The sequence below is a fragment of the Hippopotamus amphibius genome, chromosome 2, assembly GCF_030028045.1.
Source record: "Hippopotamus amphibius kiboko isolate mHipAmp2 chromosome 2, mHipAmp2.hap2, whole genome shotgun sequence".
In the NCBI taxonomy this organism is placed as follows: domain Eukaryota; kingdom Metazoa; phylum Chordata; class Mammalia; order Artiodactyla; family Hippopotamidae; genus Hippopotamus; species Hippopotamus amphibius.
This window is the reverse complement of record NC_080187.1, coordinates 216,527,515-216,549,289: the sequence shown is the minus strand read 5'-3', so window position 1 is coordinate 216,549,289 and position 21,775 is coordinate 216,527,515. Positions and strand designations below refer to the sequence as shown.

Genomic DNA, 21,775 nt, shown 5'->3' with positions numbered 1-21,775 from the left:
GCCAGCTACTGTTCTAAACGCATATTATTTAATTTAATCTTCACAATAACCCTTTAAGGTAGTCTTATTACTAGACTCATTTTATAAATGAGCAAACATGTTTTCGAAGGCCAAGTAACTTGGTGAAGGTCACATAACTTGTAAGTCGCGAAATTGAGCATCAGATACAAATACCTTCAGTACCTGGGTTCGTTCGTCCTGCTCTGGTCAAAAAAGAAGTAGTAATACATTAAAGACTGGGAAATATAAAGATTTTCCTAAGTAACTTTTTTTTTCACCCGAATCTCCAGCCTTTCTCATTGATGGAAGCTGGGTCGGACACATGGAGTGGACAGGGAGATTCTGGCAGAAATGAGGCTGACGGAAAGAGACGGCGGGGGCGGGGTGGGGGAGTGTCTTTTGGAGGGTGTCGTGGCGCTAGGAGAGGCTCCCCCGGGGGTCTCCCCTCCAGGCCACGAGCGCCAGCCTCCTGGAGCCTCAGAGCCCGCCTCTGACCGCCACATCGCCGCGGCCCGCCCCCAGCGCCCTGAGGTCCAATCATCGGCGCGGCCTGGCGCCCCGCCCCTCCGCCGGGGCTATATAGGCTTCGGCCCGGCCTGCGGCAGTACAGCAATTGTCGCTCCGGTGTCGGCCGGTGAGTGGCTGGTGAGCGCCCGGCGAGCCGAGGCCGCGGCCCTGTCTGTGTTCCGGTCCCCCCTCCCCACGTACGCTGCGCCGCCTCTCTGCAACCGCCCGCCGAGCGCCGCCGCCGGCCTGGGCCCCCTCCCGCCTCCCTCCTCGCCTGTGTGTGTGTGTGTCCGCGGCGGGCCGGCGCGATGCGGCTGGGCCCGAGGCCCGCCACGCTGGGGCTGTTGCTGCTGTGTGCCGCGGCAGCCGGCGCTGGGGAGGCCGAGGAGCTGCATTACCCGCAGGGCGAACACCGCGCCGACTACGACCGCGAGGCGCTGCTGGGCGGCCAGGTGAGGCGGCCAGGCCGGGGGCTGGGAGGGCCGGGCCTCGCAGCGCGACTGCCGCGGGCTTTGTCCCGGGACAAAGCGGGAGGCCGGGCGAGGCCTGGCCGGGGCGGCTGGACAATGGGGGCCGGGCGGGGCGCAGCTCACTCTCAGGGGGACCCCGGGGGCCATAAGCCTGAGAAAATCGCGCGGCCCAGGAGTCGGCTCCCTTCTACCCTCCCTACAAGGGGCAGGGGCCTTGGAGAGCAGGTGTGGGTCATCCCAAAAGCCCTCGGCAGGGGAGGTTTCTGCTAGCTCTATGTTTCTCCACCATTTTGCCCTCCTGATAGTAATGCTGGACCCCCCTCCCCCCATATCGCTTACCCCCCAAAGGAAGAAGTCGATGAATATGTTAAACTCAGCCCCGAAGAGCAACACAAAAGACTGAAGTCAATCATAAAGAAAATTGACTTGGACTCAGATGGCTTTCTCACCGAAAGTAAGGACGTCCTACACAACTCACAATGGAGACATCGCTTTGTTGGAGACAGAAATACTAAGATTTAAGCAGGGTGTCTGTTGAGTGTAGATAGCTAGTGTTTCAACCAGTTAGAGGTACCGTGTGAGAGGGGGAAAGGGACATGGTGAATAGGCTTTATACCTGCAAATCTGTAGACATAGGCTACCAAGTAACACTCAGTGCTTACTCCAGTAATATATAAACATCATTGACCCTACATGGTATGTGCAAGTCATGCCTAGAGCAAACGCCCTGCTCCTCACATGACTTTTTATCAGTGTCAACAATATGATTCATTTTAGAGAAACATGCTAAAAACCTTCTTAAGGCATTAAGTGGTTTATTGCTATTTTGATATATACTTCATTAGAATCTTAAGAACTTGCTTCTCTTTATAAGCAAGTGGAAAAGGACCTGTTGCATGTGAATTATGTTTATCACAAATTATTATATTATTATGTCTACCTCTTTTTGTAGGGATGAAGAAACTGAATCCCAGAGGCATAAGTGCCTTGCTCAGATGAGTGGCAAAGCCAGGATTAGAATCCATATCTCCTGCACTTAATTCAGTCTTTAATATCCTTCACTTAAAAAAAAAAGTAGGTAGTTCTACAGTCAGAAATGAAATGCACAGATTATTATAAGACTATTCTAAATAAATTGCTGTGCATCTGCCTCTCCTCATTGTTTAATTCACGTGATGAACCCTATCAACTTTCCAAGTTGATCCTCAACAAAAATTCAGGAGCTGTTTTGCTATAACTCTTCTTTAAATGCTGTTCAGCATCTGAAGAATGAAGTTGCTGAAGAGAGAATTACAAGCTGATTGGTAAATTCAAGATGTGTTGTCAATGAAGTATTCACATGGGTGCCCTCAGGAAGGTTTTGTTCCCTCTACGTAAAACAAACAACAGAACCTTTAGACTAGTTATCCAATAAGAATAGGTCCATCTTTGGCTATACTAGAGAGCACACAAAACAAGTTGATTTGGAAGACTTGGTGCTATTTATCTTAAGGGCCTGCGTGTGTTCAAATATTTATTAGTAAGCTTTTTTAAAAATTACAAGGAACTTAGTCCAAATCTTCATTTTATAGATGAGCAAACAAAACCTAGAGAGGGTGAACTTACTCCTTATGGCAGAGCTGAAGTGTGAACTTCTGTTTCTGGCTTCTGTTTCATTCTGTACTCTGTTAAGCCATGATGATCATTCTACTTGAGGACTCTTCAGGGAATTTTGCTTATTTGCACTTTAGGGGCGAGGACTAGACTCAGGTTCTTGAGAGACAGCAAAGTTCAGTTTGGGTTTTGAAGCCAAACATGGGTTTGAATCTGGACTCTGCTACTTATTAGCTGTGAGTCCTCAATTCCTAACATCAATTTCCTGAACTGTGAAACAATGATTATAATTGTCTTGTTTTGAAGATTAGAGGCAACACATATAGAGGACCTGATATATAGTAATTGTTCAACACATGGTTGCCATAATTATTCTACCGTGATTTAGAGTTTCTGGAGAGACAGTATCTTTACTTTTCTATTCATGTGACCTCCCCAAACCAATAGAGGAGTACCACTCTTTAAACCAAATGGCATATTATCCTTAAACCAAATGGGTACTCTTGCTATCCTTGCAAGTATTCATAATTTTCTTCCCCTACCCCTTTTTTTCCATAATGCAGTATAGTAATTATGTCTGTGATAGATTTTTAAAAGTTGATCTGAAAGTTGGACATTTGAGATTTAGAAACTTTTCCCCTATGTGTTCAGGTACCCAGTTAAGACAGATAGCTATTATAAGAAGGACATAAATCATAATTGCTACCCATAACTTTGTTAAAATTTCCTCCAGATGTTTTATGATATAGTTAAAGGAAATGTACTGTAATGATGTTTCTCAAACTTCGGTCACTGAGTACATTTTTCACAATTTAGGCCATATTTACTTATCTATTTTTCCCTTAATATAGTCTTGATTCAACTCAATGTAAAATGTATTTTAAAGGAAAACTTTATATTACTTTCATAAATGTAGAACACTATTTTTTTCCAACACATTAAAATAAATGGTTAGTTATTCAAATATTTGTGCTTCCTGAGAGATGTGTGATAGCACAATTTATCTGCAAGTTTTTGGATAATATATTTTAAAAGTCATGCTATTTTGGCCAATTGGTAGTTTATTTAATAAATACTTGTTGAGCCAGGTGCTTTCTAGGCATTTGGAGTACCTCAGTGAAGAAAACATATGAAAACTCTCTGTACATTCTGTACGGATCACATATTATTAACATCCTTAGATTCCAAACAGCTCTCCCTGTCTCTTACTCCTATTTCTATGAATACCTCTAGGCCGGTTCTCACTCACTATTTATAAACACTAAAGTTTTTTTTTCCTTTGTTTTTTGTTTTTTTCTTTTAAAGACTGTTTAGAAACCCTCACTTTTCTTAAGTATCAGAATTATTGTCACATTCATTGTGTTCTGGGAAATTCTCATAGGTGAACTCAGTTCATGGATTCAAATGTCTTTTAAACATTATGCTATGCAAGAAGCGAAACAACAGTTTGTTGAATATGATAAAAACAGTGATGGTAGTGTGTCATGGGATGAGTACAATATTCAGATGTATGATCGCGTAATCGACTTTGATGAGAACACTGCTTTGGATGATGCAGAAGAGGAGTCTTTTAGGCAGGTGAGTAGGTGTGCAAAAGCTTTTCCTTTTGATTATATCAGTTAATTTTACCTCCCTGCATGAGTGAGCACAAGATGCCTGAGGTCATAGATTGGATTGCCTTGTTCTCTAGGCAATCACCTGTTCCACTTCAGTGGTCATTTTGATGGTTTCCTTTCTAGCCAGATTTAGGACTCTGATTCTGGACTACCTCAATTATCCTTGCATCTGTTCTTCTCAGCTGCGTCATTTGTCCTCATTTCCAGGGTTGCTTTTTTTAGTGTATTTTTAATATGTGTCTCAATATTTTATTTTTCATGTTATCGAACAATTGGTTTTATGTCATATTTATTAAGACTATAGAGGCCTATTCCCATTTTTAAGCACATAATTTTATATAAAGTAACTAAATTTTTTTTTAATTGTGGTAAGTTACACATAACATAAAATTTACCATTTTAACTATTTTTAAGTGTGTAGTTCAATATTGTTTAGTACATTCACATTGTTAGGGAACCAATCTCCAAAATCCCTTTCCTGTTGCAAAACTGAAACTTAATCCATTAAACAACTCCTCGTTTCCACTTCCCCCAGCCCCTGGCAACCACCACTCTACTTTCTGTCTCTGAATTCAACTATTCTACGTACCTCATATAAGTGGAATCATACATTATTTTGTGTGTGTGACTAATTTATTTCACTTAACGCTCTCAAGGTTCGTCCATGTTGTAGTATGTGTCAGAATTTCCTTTTAAGGACAATAATATTCCATTATATGTATATATCACACTTTATCCATTCATCAATCAGTGGACAGTTGAGTTACCTAAGCTTTTTGGCTACTGTGAGTAGTATTGCTATGAACGTGGAGGTGCAGATACGTCTTTGTGACCCTGTCTTTAATTATTTTGGGTATATATCCAGAAGTAGAATTGCTAGATCATATCATAATTCTATTCTTAGTTTTCTGAGGAACTGCAATACTGTCTTCCATAATGGCTGCATCATTTAAAATAACCTTTTTTTTAGGTGTTTTTTTTTTTTGAAATATAGTTGCTTTACAGTATTGTGTTAATTTATACTGTACAGCAAAGTGTATCAGCTATACATATATATATATACCCCCTCTTCTTTGGATTTCCTTTTCATTTAGGTCACCACAGAGTATTGAGCAGAGTTCCCTGTACTATATAGTAGTTTCTCATTTATGTATTTTATACATAGTATCAATAGTATATATATGCTAATCCCAATCTCCCAATTCATCCCACCCCCCCCCATTTCCCCCTTAGTATCCATACATTTGTTCTCTATGTCTGTGTCTCTATTTCTGCTTTGTGAGTAAGATTGTCTATACCAGTTTTTTCAGATTCCATATATATGCATTAATATACAATATTTGTTTTTTCTCTTCCTGCCTTACTTCACTCTGTAGGACAGTCTCTAGATCCATCCATGTCTGTACAAATGTCCCAATTTCATTCCTTTTTATGGCTGAGTAATATTCCATTGTATATATGTACCACATCTTCTTTATCCATTCGTCTGTTGATGGACATTTAGGTTGCTTCCATGACCTGGCTATTGTAACTAGTGCTGCAGTGAACATTGTGGTACATGTACCTTTTTGAATTATGGTTTTCTCTGGGTATATGCCCAGTAGCAGGATTGCTGAGTCATATGGTAATTCTATTTTTAGTTTTTTAAGGAGCCTCCATACTGTTTTCCATAGTGGCTGTATCAGTTTCCATTCCCACCAACAGTGCAAGAGGGTTCCCTTTTCTCCACACCCTCTCCAGCATTTATATTTTGTAGATTTTTTTGATGATGGCCATTCTGACCGGTGTGAGGTGATACCTCATTGTAGTTTTGATTTGCATTTATCTAGTAATTAGTGATGTTGAACATCTTGTCATGTTTTTGTTGTAAAGTAACTTATTTTTGAAGATTCAGTATCACTATGAGTTCTGTTGTGTCTCATGGTTTAATTTGTTGAAATATATTTCTTAAGCAGAGTTGAGGAAGACAATATTTAGGAATTAATAGGAACTTTTAAAGACTTTTTACTTAGTAATTAGCAGGAACTTTTTAAGACCAAATTACTATGGGCTTAATAAATTGCTATTTCAAATACTTTTGTATTTCAGAGGTAATTTTAAAGATTTTTTTTTAAAGAATTTTTCATATGTGGGAAAAAAATAAAACCAAACACCTTGTTGCAAATGTTGTGTCCCAAAATATTAGTCAAGTGTGCTTGGAAAACATTTGAACCTCCTCTTTTCCTTAACTTACCTGTCCTGTTATTAGTACTACCTTTTAGTTTTTACTGTGGCCATATTTTATCATTGTATATGATATTTATTTTAGAAACCTATTGGCCACTTGAACTCTGTTGGCCATCACTCACTCAAAATTGGTTGTTCCTCTGCTAATGATTATGCATATGCTGTACACATACCATCAGTGTAGAGGTTAAGGGCTCCAGCTTTGGAGCCAGTCTGCTTGGCTTTACATTCAGCTGTGCCACTTAACAGTGTTGGGACTTTAGGTTAAGTTAAACCTCCTTATGCCTCAGTTTCCTCATACCTAAAAATGGGGTTGATAATAGTATGGAGAAATAGTAATAAATATTGATAATAGCAGTTGGACTGGTAAGCTCTTCTATATTGCTTTGAAAGAATATTGTTGAAGAAAGCATGTGTGATTCATGTTTATCTTTAATATATGCAATCCGCTTTTGAAAGCTGTTTAAGCATTTGTTAACTATATCAGCTTTAGATTAGTTAGGATTAAATATATAAGGGAAAAATATGTTTGCTCCTTTTTTTCTCCTTATTTGTGTCTTGATCTTACAGCAGAGTGAAGAGTATGAATCAGTCTTTTCACTACTTAGTACTAAAAAGAAAACGAATGATGATAATGAGATCTGGGATTTGTCTACTAGTTGTTCTCCTTTACTATAGGAATTAATTTATCTTAAAAGCATCATTCACATTCCAAGACTTTTCTAAAACCAAAGCATGGTATGATATTATGACTTCCCTGCTAGGGAATATTAACAGAAGTTAAATACATTATTTTAAAATCTTACTAGAATTAGCTTCTGTGTCTTTTTTTTTTCCCACTCAAAAGATTTAATTATTATCCCATCAAAAATAAGAAACGTGTGTGGTTTTTTAAATCTGTATTCTTCTGGGGGATGGGATGTAATAATGCATGATGGTGTTGGGAAGAAAATCTTCACTTTGAAGAGACACATGACTTGTTAATATAAACTATTTATGAACAGTTTTTCTTTTAAAAGATGTCGGGTTCTAATGGTGTGTTCCCCACTTAGGTACTCAGTACATGTTGATTATAAGACTCTCCTTTAAAGAATGAATTATCTAATAGACCTTAACAGCCTAGAGGAATTGATGGATCGCTAAAATGAACACTTCTCCATGGCAGTCCTATTGGTTATTCTTTGACTACACAGGAATATGTCTCTACATGAAGTACTATTTATAATACTTAATTAGAATTTGATATAGATAGATATGTAGGTAGGTAGATAGATAAAACCCACTAAAAGTAGATGTGGAGTGTAAGTATGAACCCAGACACAGCTGCGTTATTCTTCAAAATAAAAAATCAAGGATGAAGAATGAGTCCATCTTAATCAAAGTTACAGACTAAACATTATACCATAAAATAATCATAAAAAGTAATTGGATATCTAAATAAAATGTTTCTATATGGAAGCCTATTAAAAAACAACAATCAATTCAATACCTGAGTTTTATCTTATTTTTGATGTTTTCATATACAGAGTAGAGATAGCCTGGAATAATGACCCTCTCAGGCTTTCAAATGCCTGAAAAAGCATTTCTTCATGATCTGATGAACAAGTATAGTCAGCACTTATAAGCAGGATAATTAAAGTTTGAGGAGCAACCTGGCAAAAGCTCAGTTGCTCTAACTTCTAAAGCCAGCTGCTGAACGTGCATGCATAAGCAATGTTTATTTATGTGAGATATCATCTTGCATGTGGCTAATCAGAATTTTAAGACCTAGACTTTTGTTCTGGTATCACAGGTTATATATTTCCTCATGTAAAATCTTTATTCTACCAAAAGATGGCAGTTTTGTTCTTCACAAGTTTCTGTTACAATATAAAATAAATGAGTATGGTAGTTTCTGTCTTTTTACTACTGTGTATAGTACTTTCTACCCTCCACTAGAACACGAGGTTTTTATGCAGAAGAAAAATAGTGTTGAGGTTTTATGAAACTGATAGTCTTCTGTTGTTCTCTTTTAGAAATTTGCCACTTTGAAAAAAAGTCTTTCGGTGTATTAGCTTCTTTAATATCAGTTTCTTTTAAATTGTGTTCCTCAAATGACCATGAATAAAACTTAACACTCACATTATTTATTTTTAAAAAGTCTGAGAAATGTAAACCAGAAAACTACTTTTTTTTTTTTTTTTTTTTTAAGAAATCTTTGAAAGAGAGCCTTTCTTTCCATAGGCAAATTTGGCCAAATTCAGCTCCTTTTGCAGAAACGTGGACCTTTTTGCTCCAGGTTGAAGGGTTCATTCATAAGGGAATCTAAGCACTTAGTATTTTGATTAGTGATTTATTCAAAAAAGAACTTGATTGGCTCAACAAAGTACCTAAGTTCTCAGTTTTCTACTTTCCCCATGTTAAACCTGAACATAACATGTACATTTTTTGGTCTAATTATTTAAAATTATGAAATATTCAGTTAAAAGCAGCTATTTAGAAACAGTTTTTTTCCTCTCTGTCATGATGGGGTGAATATAACTGGCTAGTGAAACTAGATGATTAAAGGACAAATTCTTTGGGGAAAGAAGTGAGCCTCTCCACGGTATATCAATCATCATGGAAGAATTAGTGTTTCAGTAAGTGACTGCTGCCTCACCTCTAGTAGTCCAAAAAACTAGAAAGAGCATTTCTTTTCAAGAGTGAATCACGTAAATTAAAAGCTTCTAAAATACTTGAAATTGTGCTTTCTTAAAAATGTGCACTTTAATACACATCACTTTATAGTAAGGAAAGTTATTCCCAGAAATTCTCAAAATAGAACTTATGCAGGATTAGCAATATGGCCACTATTGGCTTCCAAGGCTCTTAATTACAGACTTACCTTTGAGAAATTCATTAAAGGCAGCCTTGTGCCTAATAGCTGCTACTTCTTGATTTCCTATCAGAATGTACTTGGGGGGGAGATAAAAGGAAGATAGGTATGAGAAAGTAAAAAAGGGTATAATTATTGAATAACCTCAACCTCAAGATAGGCCCTTTTCAGCTTTTGTTGTGTTTTATCTGGACATACAGAATTAGCACTATAAAGAGCCTACAAAGAGTAGACTTCCAAATATTATGTACATTTACCAAAAGTATTCTCATAAGAGGAACATTTTTTGAAATCTGTTAAGGTGTTTTTGAAAAGTCATTTTGAAGACCAGAAACAGTTAGAAATAGGCATACCAAGAATTAATATATGGTCTAAATTTATTGCTTTTGGGGCATTCAAAAAACTATTGAGATTGTTAAAGAAGATAGTGTGTAGTACTGTAGAAAGAACAGGAAGGATCCAAGTTCAACATATTTTAGCTGTTTTTCTGACATCCCTTTCAATAAATCATTTTAATCTCAGTTTTTCTATCAATAATGGTAATATGTAACATTTATTTAATACCTAATACTTAAGGTTTCTAATTGCTTGATAGGAATTCTCATACCAATTGATTAATAGAGATTTTTTTCTTATTATAAAGTATTCAATTTATTTAACAAAAAGCAGTTCTCCCATTTCTGTCAACCCCCCTCCCGCCCCCCACCTCTGGCAACCACTAGTCTGTTCTCTGTATCTTGAGTTTGGTTTTGGGGGGATTGTTTGTTTGTTTTTAGATTCTGCATGTAAGAGATCATACAGTATTTGTGTTTCTCTGACTTATACTTAGCATAATGCCCTTGAGGTACATCCATGCTGTCTCAAGTGGCAAGATTTTATTCCTTTTTATGGCTGAGTAATGTTCCACTATATATTGTCCTTACCAACACTTGTTATTTCTTGTCTTTTTTATAACAGCCAGGTGTCGGGTGATATCTCATGTGGTTCTGATTTGCATTTCCCTGATGATTTATGATGTTGAGCATCTTTCCATGTACCTGTTTGCCATTTGTATTTATTTGAAAAATGTCTATTCAGATCTGCCCCTTTTTTTTCATTGGACTGTTTTTTGTTGTTGCTGTTGAGTTGTATGAGTTCTTTATGTATTTTGGATATTAGCTTCTTATCAGATATATGATTTGCAAATATTTTCTCCCATTCAGTAGCTTTCATTTTATTCATGGTTTCTTTTGCTGTGCAGAAGCCTTTTAATTTTATGTAGTCTATTTTTGCTTTTGTTGCTTTTGGTGTCAGATTATCCCAATTGCATAGGCGAGGAGACCAGAAACATTAAGCAATTTGCCCTAACTGATAAGCTAGTAAGTGGCATTGCTGGAATTTAGATCTGAGTTTCTCTGACTCTAGAGCCTATGTCTCTGTATTGCTTCTAATAAATGTTTGTTATTTGCCCAACTTACCTTCAGGGGGATGGTGTGAGGATAAAATATGATAATGGATGTAAATGTACTTTAGATTTCACATAGTTTGTATTTTTTAAGTATTTTTAATGATGTAATGGTGTGGATGAGACCTCTAAATGTGTTCAATGTTTAATTTTCAAAGCTTCATTTGAAGGACAAGAAGCGATTTGAAAAAGCTAACCAGGATTCAGGTCCTGGTTTGAATCTTGAAGAATTTATTGCTTTTGAGCATCCTGAAGAAGTTGATTATATGACGGTAAGGAAGAACCATTTCAAGATAACTATTGAATGATCAAAACTTTAAAACTTGCTTTGACAAAATAATTAAAGTGAATTGTATAGCAAACAGTTTGGGGAGACAGGAAGATCTAAAGTTTTCCCTGCTTAAGGAGTGGGAAGGAGGCTTTCTGGTGGGGTGGGAGGTGCTTATTGGGAAGGAAAAGATAAGGAATGAGGTTTTTTTAATCTCTGTAATATATATGAGCATCAGTCTTTCCCTGGCTAGTTTCTCTTTGATAACCACATTATCTTCAGTGCCTTCCTTGTCCTTTTGTAGCTTTCAGACTTTTCTCCAGTTTTTCAATATTAGTAACACTAGAACTTCCTATTTAGTTTACCACATCACTTATGAAAACTTTTGGTCTGGGAAAATGTATGACATTTGGATCCCTTTTCATAGGGGGGGTGTGTGTGGTGGGGGGCGGGGGGGCAGCTCTAGTAACTGATAATGTTTTTGTAACTTTAGGCATAATAAGTCCTCTCATCCCTTTGGTACTTAAAAGAAGTACCAGCTCTTCAAAATTTTGTTGAAATCTAGGTTTAATTCAACATTAAGTCCCTGCTATGACTTGGTAAGCTTCTTGAGACCAGAAACTATCATATTGGAGGGTAAAGATTAATACAAGAAATGACTTTTAAAAAATAAACTAAACATTTATATTGGGTCTGTTGCCTGGCATCAGCCTCCAGTCCTGTGGCTTGGTTCCCTGCATGTTTCAGGGAGGGAAGATGTACCTTTCTGTTTAATGGGATATGGTCAGATGATGCTACCTTGATAACAAGGCTACATAAACATTTTTCTCTATAGCTCAGTGGCAAGACACCACCATTGGTACCACCTCTCTTGCCATTGTGAGGCTTCTGATTTCTCACTTGGCACAAAATACATGACGTAGTTTAAGAAGATTGCTGGGCACAGTTTAAGTACCAACATTAAGTTGAGACAAGCTAATTGAGCCCTAGCATGGTAGGCAGAGGATGTTGGATCTTGATTATCTGGGGAATAAGGAAAAGTTGAAGACTGCAGAGGGAAATAACCAGTGAAAGCAATGAAATAATTTAGGCATTATGTGTTATGGCCCTGGAATACAAGGTGGCAATGGAATGAATTAGACTTGACCAACATTTTGAAGACAGCACAGACAGGAATGTTGACTGACTAAGCATGGGAAGGGAAGGTGGCAAGAATCAGAGATGACTCTGTGGTTTGGGGCTGGCGTAACAATGATATAAAGATAGTACCATTGCAGAACAGATTATGTCAGGATGGGGAAGGATGTTCTTTGTGCTGAGTTGGTGTTGATGGCAGTACGTAAGGTGTGTGACCATAAATCGGTGTCTCATTCAGAACAGCTTCATTAATTCCTATTTACCTTAATTGTTTTTGTGTCTCCCTTTTTCCTTTTAAGAGTATATTTGATATAGGAAAGGGCAGGGTACAAGATCAACTAAGTGATTCTGCTTTGGATTAAAATTTGGAATTTAAAGATATTTTCATTTATATAGTTCCAAAAATTATTTTAACCAAGGCAACATTATTGAAATCAATCTGTTGTTTCCCAAGAGGATTACATAAATGGAGGAATAATCATTTTGATCAGTGTTTCTTTTATTGGATCACAGACTCCTTTAAAAAATATAATGCAAACTACTCTCTCCCAGAAAAATCCTATATATGTCCATGCTCATACACATGAAGTATTGGATTATAATTTCAGGAGATTCTCAGATCTTCTCTCTAAAACTAATCTTTGGATCTCCAGGTTAAGATCCCCAGGTTTCTATATACAAAATCTATAATATTTGATTTTTAAAAACCCCAACAACTTGTATTTAAGTGTTGTTTCTTACAGATGTAGGTAAAAGCCCCTGGATTTGATTAGAATGGGAGACTTTTGAGAATATATTTCATTGTAGTTGCAATGCTAGAATCCAGATTGAAAAGTGGCAGCAGGTAATAAGGAAATGAGAACATTAGATGTAACCTATGAGAGGAAAAGAAAAACCAGGATGGTAGTTAAAGAGTGCAGCAAAGTTATGGGGACTTGAATGTTTTTAAAGGCACGGAAGAAGAAGCTCGTGGAAAAGAGATGAGAGCCTTGGGAGAGGCTGTAGTTAAGGGTGAAAGAAAGCACTCAGGAAATGGGGAAGTATGGGATCTAGGAAAATAGTTAAGGGCTTCACCCTAGAGAAGAGGGCGAGAGAGCTTTACCTGCTGAGGTCAAAGGCATGAAATGATGAGAGGAATAGGCATAAAAAATAAAGGTAATAAAATAGGCATAAATAAAAGGCATAAAAATAGAGGTAATTAAAGGTGAGGATGCAATGCCGAGAAACAAGGAAGAATTTCAGAAGACCTGTACCATGTTTGGAAAAACAGGAGGGTCTCTGCCAAGAGTGTGTTGGAGAGAGTTAGGATAAGGCTCAAAGAAAATGGAGGTTTCAAAAAACAGATGTAGAGTGTATGTTAGACAAAGTGAGGCAGAGATAGACTTCCAAGCTGCAGTGAGAGTCCACCAAAATGGCAAAAAATTAATTTACAAGGACTAGGTTTCTATTTTTGTATCTTTCTCTGATTCTGGAATAAAGGAGAAAGTGATTAGGGTCTGATGTACTGGGTGGGGACTGGCATAATAAGATGGTACAAGGGGATATAGGAATGTCATAAGGGATGTACTGAAGCATCAAGTGGGTCATCCTGGGTCAAGCATAGCTAGAAAGGGTGTGATCTTTGGGTCAGGGGGGATTGGTTGGTAAGAAGCCCTAGTAAGAGTGGGGAACAGATTTGGGGGCAGCCTGGTGTGGATGAGGATAGACTGGTGGAAGAGGAAGCAGGGAGGTTGAGGTTTTGTAGCGGCCTGACCCATTTCAGGTCTGAGGGTAGAACAACAGCTCTATGCAAAGACATCTAAAATAAGAGTTCTTTGGGGGCTGTTAATAGATTGGAGGGAAAGTGGGATTAAAGAAGACAGAGGTAGTAAGAGATGTCATTCTTCAGAAGGAGGGTAAGGGGCGGAAAATAGGAGTGTGAGGTGAGCGTTGTTCGGGAGGGTATTGTGGAGTGCTCAATGGTAGACGCTTAAGGATGTTGAACTTTAAGCTGCTTAATATTTGGGGTTTTATTCCTGCTTCTAAATCCCAATGTTTAGAAAGATTGCCTTGCAAGTATGGATAACCAAAATAATTATTCCTAAAGAAATTCTGTAGTAGGATTGATTCAGATGGTGGGATTGAAACTTTTGTGACTTAATTTTTTTTTTTTTTATGAACATACATGCAACAGGAATTTGTCATTCAAGAGGCTTTAGAAGAACATGACAAAAATGGTGATGGATTTGTTAGTTTGGAAGAGTTTCTTGGTGACTATAGGCGGGACCCAAGTAAGTAGCCTGGGGATGTGTGGGAGGAGGCGGACAAAAGGAAGAAAGAAATTGAAAGACAGTCTTGCTCATTGAGAGCTCTGTTTGACAGAGGAAAATGGAAGAAGAACTGGGCGATTCCTCCTTGTCCTGCCAATTTCAATAAAATAGAAGCGAAACAAAGGGACTCAAAGCTTATCTGAAAATGCGGTTTTGCTCACTTTTAGTTCCATGTCTAGATTCAAGCAGTTTTCATCCTTTTCAAACAAATACAATGTAATTATCAGTCCAAATGGGTGAGGAAGTAAAGGTTGATATTTTTAAACAGACTTCTGTACCCTTGTGGGTAGATCTTGAAAGAGAAAAAAATAAAAAATCCTATAAATACTGGAGTAAGACTGGAAGGTGGCTTAGTAAGTGTGTGAAATTTGAGGAGTTTTTATATGCAGCTTTTCCTATAAGCAGCTGTCTTTTCAGAATTGTTACTTAAAAGCATCACTTGTCCTGAATGTCACTTTAAAATTACACATGGCTGCTTTGTAAGAACACACAGGAAGCTTTAGTTATATGATGTACATAAAAACATTACCCAGCTCAAACTTGGGAAAACTGTATCAGAACAAGTAGCAGCAGTTAACAAAATTACTAGTTTGTGATAATAAGCAACAATTTTAAAACTCTAAGTATCACTTTTGAAAATTACCATAGAGTTTATACTTATTTCAAGATTTTTCAATTAAGTACTTCTGTTTCTTTGGGCCTCCTTCATGGTGGTAAGCTTTAAATTCATTTCCTTTATTCTAGGGCTATACCAAACTTCTTATTGGAAATATGTGATATTCTTGTGTATGCATATTTATGTTCTTGGTTTTTGTTTGTTTGTTTTTGAATATATTAAGCAGCAAATGAAGATCCAGAGTGGATACTTGTTGAGAAAGATAGATTCCTGAATGATTATGACAAAGATGCCGATGGCAGGCTTGATCCCCAAGAGCTGTTGTCTTGGGTAGTACCCAATAATCAGGGCATTGCACAAGAAGAGGTGAGTATCACAGAATTACTCTCTCATCCCCAAGTTGATAGTAAAGGAAATTCAGAATCTTAAGCCAAAGAAACAAGTAGTGGAATTATTTATTTAGGATTAATGCATTGCTATTTCTTGATTTAAATCTATGATCAGTTTTAGATTGTTTTACATTTTCAAGGAGACAAAGAAGTTAAGATTGTATCATGTATTAATTTGATAGTACAGTAGACTAATAAAAGTTTGTATTTACCTATAGGGGCTCAAAAATGGGTTATGTTAATTATGCTTGACTTTGAGATATTCTGAATTGGATTTGAGTTGGGAGGAGGCAGAAGAACCCAGTGGAAATTAAGAAAGGAGGTAATGAGGGATGCTGTAGACAGACCTGGTCACAATGGTTAATATTTTTAGATGCTTAGACAATAATGAGTACTTAGCATACCTGAATGGTTTTGACAAATCAAATCACGTTAGAATTTGAACATCTTGCTGAAAATTCTTATTATACTTGACACTTTTTTATTTTGTTTTATTTTAAAGGCTCTTCATCTAATTGATGAAATGGATTTGAATAGTGACAGAAAGCTCTCTGAAGCAGAGATTCTGGAGAACCAGGAATTGTTTCTTACCAGTGAAGCCACAGATTATGGCAGACAGCTTCATGATGAATATTTCTATCATGATGAGCTTTAATCCCTGGGTATATCTGAGTAGAGTACTGGCTCCTTTTATAGTTTATTACCAGCTTTACTTTTGTGATAAAATGTTGATGTTATATTTTACATTCTTAAGTCTTCTCACAGTCACAATTAATGTACATTATAATTTTGGCCTTTTAGAAGTAAAACAGAAACGTGATATTTATTTCAAAATGTACTGAAGAAACAAGTGTGCCATGTGACAACAAAGTCTTTCCTAAATATTCCATCTGTTTAGTACTGTATTGTGGAATATTTGAGCTCTGTTTCCATACTTGAAAAAAAATGGAGGATTTTAGAGATGCCTGAACAATATTATTTAAGTAGTATGTGACTAAGCTATCAATTTTTGTTTTAAGTAGATTTAATTTGGGAACTGACAGAAGGACATTGTTTTTAGATTTAGCATTTTTGTTTTAAAACCTTTAAAGGAACCTTAGAAGGACTTATACCTCACATGTTAATGTTGAGAAGTTCTGCTTAATTTTAAAATGGTTTCTATAAAGGGTTTTATTGTATGAAATAGAACTTTATATTTTTGCATATGTATAGATAGTAATTATATTTAATGTGTAACTATAGCATTATGGTGTGTGAAATTTGACATTGTCCAGAACTCTTTTTTTGACTGATTAAAAATGAAATGTCCTATCTTTTTATACTTTTGTTTTTCTTCAATTTTTCAGGTAAACCTTGAATTTCGGAAAAGTTTTGTTGTATTATACATTACTTCACCTCATCCATTCCTGAATTTGGGGAGTGAATGTTCTCAAAACTCTGTTAAATTATATTCTTGCCGTATATTCTTATTTTGCTTTTTTTTTTTTTTGATAAAAGAATCATAATTGAATGTACACCTGGCACATTTCAGTTGCTATTGTAGCAAATGTGGTCTTGCTGTTTGGGGCTAGAAATAATCCTAAGAATTACACAGACTGAAATCACCAGTAGGGCCGATTAGTTATCACCAGTAGAACTCAAGATCAGTCATACTGAGAGTCAGATCTTACTTGACAAGCATTCGTCCACACTTAAATGGTCAGTTTTAACTTTATTCAGGAAGTCAACTTATTACCTTTGGGGGCGATAAGAAAAGTGAGAACGTGAGAAATTCATTTTTTCCTAGCTTTGACTCACAGATAGTTTTTCTTTCTGTTTTCTTAAATTACTTTTGTTTGTGGGTGAAGAGGCCAGCTATGCACTCTATTAATCTTTTTCCAATCTAAAGTTGTGTCTTCTGTAGCATACACAGCACTGAGGGGCTCAGCCAGTCTTTATGAGTTAGAGAAAACCCGAAGCTCTTTTCTGATAGAACTGACTGCGTCTGCTCAGCTCTCTACTGCTCCTACCTTTGCTGATGAGAGTTGTGAATGCAAATTGTAAACGCTCACATTTTAATGATAGCTTGCTTACCCTGGTATCTAAAGTACATCGTTTTCATTTTAACTTACAATACCTGTCTGGCCTTTTAAGAATTAAAGATATACCATTATCAGTCATCGGCCACTTGTCAGCCTTACTGAAGTTGGGATATTTGGAATAACCAGTTTGATTAGCATGCTAAACATTTGTTTTACTTACTAGATTCTCCAAAATCCATACCAGAATTGTTAGATCATCGGATATGGCTTTTATTTTAATCCTAATGAGTTAAGAGCTAGCATTCTATATCCAGCCTTGATGTCATGCAGATAGAAGAATTTGGGGACATTATTAGTGGTCACCAATATCTGTACTCCTTTACTTCCTGGCATAAATAAAATTGCACTTTCCAGCCCCTACGTGGGTGAGCAGGGACTAGTTCTGACCAGTTAAATACAGGTGGAAGTAGTATGTGTCACTCCCAAACCAGGCCAGTGACAAACCTTTGCCATGGTGTTGTAGGGGATGCCTCATTTGAAGTGGTGAAGCCACAAAATTAAAGGAGTCTTGATTTCTGTGTGACCACATGGAGGTCAGGCGGACTCTCAGTGGACTTTGCATGATCAAAAAATAGACTTTTATTATGTTAAGCTACTAAGATTTTGGTGTTCGTTTTTGCTTTTTTAAACCACAGCAGAGCCCAGCCTATCCTTACTGAGTGAAGATTTGGTATTAAACAATTGGTTTTTATAAGCATACAGAGAAAAAGAATCATCTGCTTGAACAGAGTTTCTATATCTTCTGCTAATTCAAAATAGAAAAGTTTATTTTTAAGGCTTTTATTTGGATTTAAATTTTAAATAAGCCTCTTTAAAAATAAAGCTTTTATTTTGACTTTAATAGAATTAGGATACTTTGAAGTTATTCTTATAGAATGAGAGTAAAAATAGAATGAGGTTTTTTGAATTATTAGCTGATTCTTGCTGAAGCACTTAATCACTTCCATCGTTTGACTCAGGTACTACTTCAAAATGGAAAAGTTGACAGTATTTGCACAATCAGTTCATATGTGGTTCTGATTGGGCAAATATATAGGACAGTAAATGACTTTCTGGTTTGCAGTATGAACTTAAAGGAAGCCAGGACATTCATAGTAAAAGCCATGGTGTCATGTTTGCCTTACTTAGTTCTTTCCTTTGCAGTTTTGTTTTTTAAAAATAGACTATTTTTAGAGCAGTCTTAGAGTCACAGCAGAATTGAGCAAAAGGTAGTGGTTTCCCATAAACTCTGCTCTTCATGTATGCACAGCCCCCTCCACTATCAAAATCCTGCCCCAGAGTGGGACATTTGTTACAACTGAGGAACCGACACTGACACGTCATTATCACCCAAAGGCCACAGTTTACATTAGGATACATTATTGGCATTGTACATTCTGTGCGTTTGGACAAATGTATAATGACATATCTATCTACCTTTGCACAGAGTAGTTTCACTGCCCTAAATCCTCTCTGCTCTGCCTTTATTCATTCATCCATAAGCCAACCCCTTGCAAACTTTAAACTTAACGTGTACTTAGTGTTGCCTTTTCCAGAATATTGTATAATTGGAATTATATAGTATATAGCCTTTTTGGATTCCTTTGCAGTTTTGAATGTGTGCCATTATTTCTCTAGGAGTTTGTGTTACCATATTTCCTTTGAAGTGAGAAATTTCTACTTAAACTTCTATAAGATCTTTTCAACTTTGGAAAATGATTTGGGAAAGCCAGTTAGAGTCAAATTTTTGACACAAGTGTAACAACTAATGTGCTTCATTTCAACACTGAGTTTTTGTAAAACAAATATTTGGCCAGATTTCCTGGCTGCTATGAAATTTTTTACAACTGATATCAGTGAGTAGCTCAACTACTTAAGAGCCACCAGAACAGCTACTAAAATGTCTCAATTTTATTTGGAGAAAAAGACTCAATTCAAGTACAAAGGAAAACAAGTACTGTATGGTGAAATATCTAGAGTTCACCATGTCTTTATTTCAAATTAATTATAGTTCATGAGCTATAGAAAGTAAACCATTTGAATTTATAAAACTTTAAAAATGGTTATAGAGATTTTTTTTAAATCGCATAAGCCTTTAATCTTGGTTTTATGTACCCTAAAAGAAAAAAATTGCCCTAGTTCTATTTTTGGTTCTACAAAGATATTTTTCTTCTCTTCTGAGGCCAGGTTCCAATGAACAGAAGGCATCGCTCTTTTACTCTGTGGTACCATTAGCAGTGACTGGTAACACAGGTAAAGAGACCATCCCACTACAAGACTACACTGAAAGCATGAACAAAGGTGTGTTTTTTTGTGCCAGCTGCCAGACTGTTTTAACTGATGCTTTGTTTTCCCATCTAACAACTAATGACCTCATGCAAGTGATTGATTTTGTAAGAGTACTCTGTAATAAAAAACTTGATTACATTTAATTGTGGACTTGCCTTCATGGTGGTAAGGAAAGGGAAGCTGGGCTAAGCTGAGGCTGAACTGTGACTAAGCTGTTTATAGGCATTTCACCTCACCATCATACAGCAATTAGTCTTGCATCTGTGCTCCTTCAGCCCTTAGACTTTTTTTTTTTCCTTTGGCTACATTGGGTCTTTGTTGCCACGCATGGGCTTTCTCTAGCATGGGCTTTCTCTAGTCGCTGCAAGCGGGGACTACTCTTCCTTGCGGTGCACGGGCTTCTCAGTGCGGTGGCTTCTCTTGCTGTGGAGCACAGGCTCTAGGCATGCAGGCTTCAGTCCTTGTGGCATATGGGCTCAGTAGTTGTGGCGCACGGTCTTCATTGCTCTGAGGCATATGGGGGCTTCCCGAACCAGGGCTCAAACCAGTGTCCACTGCATTGGCAGGTGGATCCTTAACCACTGTGCCACCAGGGAAGTCTCCTTCCACTTTTTATACCCCAACACCTCAGCAAAACTCCTAACTCCCAAACAACCCACCAAAGCAAAGCAACAAACACTGCGAGCTTAGAGAAGGCAAGAGATCAGGGTGATTTTTGTTAATGCCTCTCTCCTGCTCAATTTAAAGACATGACAAACATTTATTTATAAAATTTCCTAGATGACAAAGAGAAAAACATAAACAGTTTATCTAGAAATCAGTGTGTCATCCTCTCTTAAAAGGATGGAATGTAAGTTTCTTGAGGGCTGCAGCTGTATCTTTATCTTTGTGTTTCCAGTGCCCAGTGTATGACTAGCACATAATAGATATTTACTGAATGAATTTACTAATGGTACAAACTGACATAATATCAGCTTGTTTCAATGACTAATTCGCTTAATGTCTCTTAGCCTGTTCTTGCCCTGTGGTTTCTTTTTTAAAAAAATTCTTTGGGTGTTTAAATATATTTATGTTTAAGTATCTTTGAGATTATTTTGTTAGTTCTAGGTGTAGTTCCATTTGTTAGCCCACTGACTCTCATGGTTTGCAATTTTTGACTGAATTCACATTTAGTGAGTGTTGTTTGCATGGAGTCTCATGTGTCCAAGGTTGTAGAACTGTCCATTGTTAGGTCCTGTGGGTTTTATCAGGTCTAGACAGGTTTCTGTGTTAAATTTCTTAGCCTGAAGTTTCTGTACTTCACAGTAGTGTGAATTTGGACTCCCCATATATCTGCATGGGCTGTTTTGATGTCTCATTTCTCATCGGTGACCTTATCTACCCATGATTGGCAGATACTCTACTTCCTTGTTCCTTTTAAGACCAGTGAGTGGGTTTTTCTAGTCTTAATCTCAAAGAGAGCCTCCTTCATGGTCCTGGCCAGCTCCCCACTGTAGAAGCATTGTCTTTCCTTTTCTTTGGCATTAAGACCTCAGCCGCAGGGCTGACGGCCCATAGTCAGGGCCCTCTGTGATTCCCCTGTGAGCTGTTGTGCCCTTGTTCATTCCTTCTTTGTTTTTACTCCTTTCTGCTAGCACCGGGAGATTTGTCTTTCTTACTCTCATACTCTGATTTACGAGTATATTCTTAAACGTTTTGGATTGTATTTTGTCTAGCATTTAAGAGTATTTGAAGTAGGATTTCAGGCAGCCATGATGACTAAGAAGTTTTACTATTAATTTATATTGAAAGAGAGCTAGACTTTTTTATGTGACCACAAGCTAGTGGCATAAAATAATGTAAAGTATATAATGCAATCTTAAATGCTTTAAAAATAAATGCAATGTGTAGATTGTGAGAAAATTCCTACTGCTAGTTAGATCTCATTTGTGTTTTGTTCCTTAGACTTAGCCATGAGGTCAGAGCAAACCAGAGGCCAGTTGAGTCAACTAAATGAC

The 21,775-nt window shown here is 37.2% G+C and overlaps 1 protein-coding gene across 2 annotated transcripts; it reads left to right on the top strand.

The window, feature by feature from the left end:
• Positions 1-577: 577 nt before the first annotated feature.
• On the top strand, positions 578-16,746 carry RCN2 (reticulocalbin 2). Of its 2 annotated transcripts, none has more exons than XM_057723480.1 (7): positions 578-959; positions 1,326-1,431; positions 3,952-4,148; positions 10,869-10,982; positions 14,289-14,385; positions 15,264-15,406; positions 15,932-16,746. In XM_057723480.1, the coding sequence occupies exons 1-7, from the start codon at positions 816-818 to the stop codon at positions 16,082-16,084; spliced, it is 954 nt and encodes a 317-aa protein (XP_057579463.1). In that variant the 5' UTR covers positions 578-815; the 3' UTR covers positions 16,085-16,746. The 2 variants fall into 2 exon arrangements, with proteins under 2 accessions (XP_057579463.1, XP_057579464.1); XM_057723481.1 differs by having other exon boundaries at positions 615-959; positions 15,267-15,406.
• The last annotated feature ends 5,029 nt before the right edge of the window (positions 16,747-21,775 follow it).

Bases quoted from the DNA above. Each gene is read 5' to 3' on its own strand.
- RCN2 (XM_057723480.1), top strand. From the start codon at position 816: ATGCGGCTGGGCCCGAGGCCCGCCACGCTGGGGCTGTTGCTGCTGTGT. The intron at 10,983-14,288 runs GTAAGGAAGAAC...TACATGCAACAG, and splicing joins AAGAAGTTGATTATATGACG to GAATTTGTCATTCAAGAGGC. The intron at 14,386-15,263 runs GTAAGTAGCCTG...GAATATATTAAG, and splicing joins TGACTATAGGCGGGACCCAA to CAGCAAATGAAGATCCAGAG.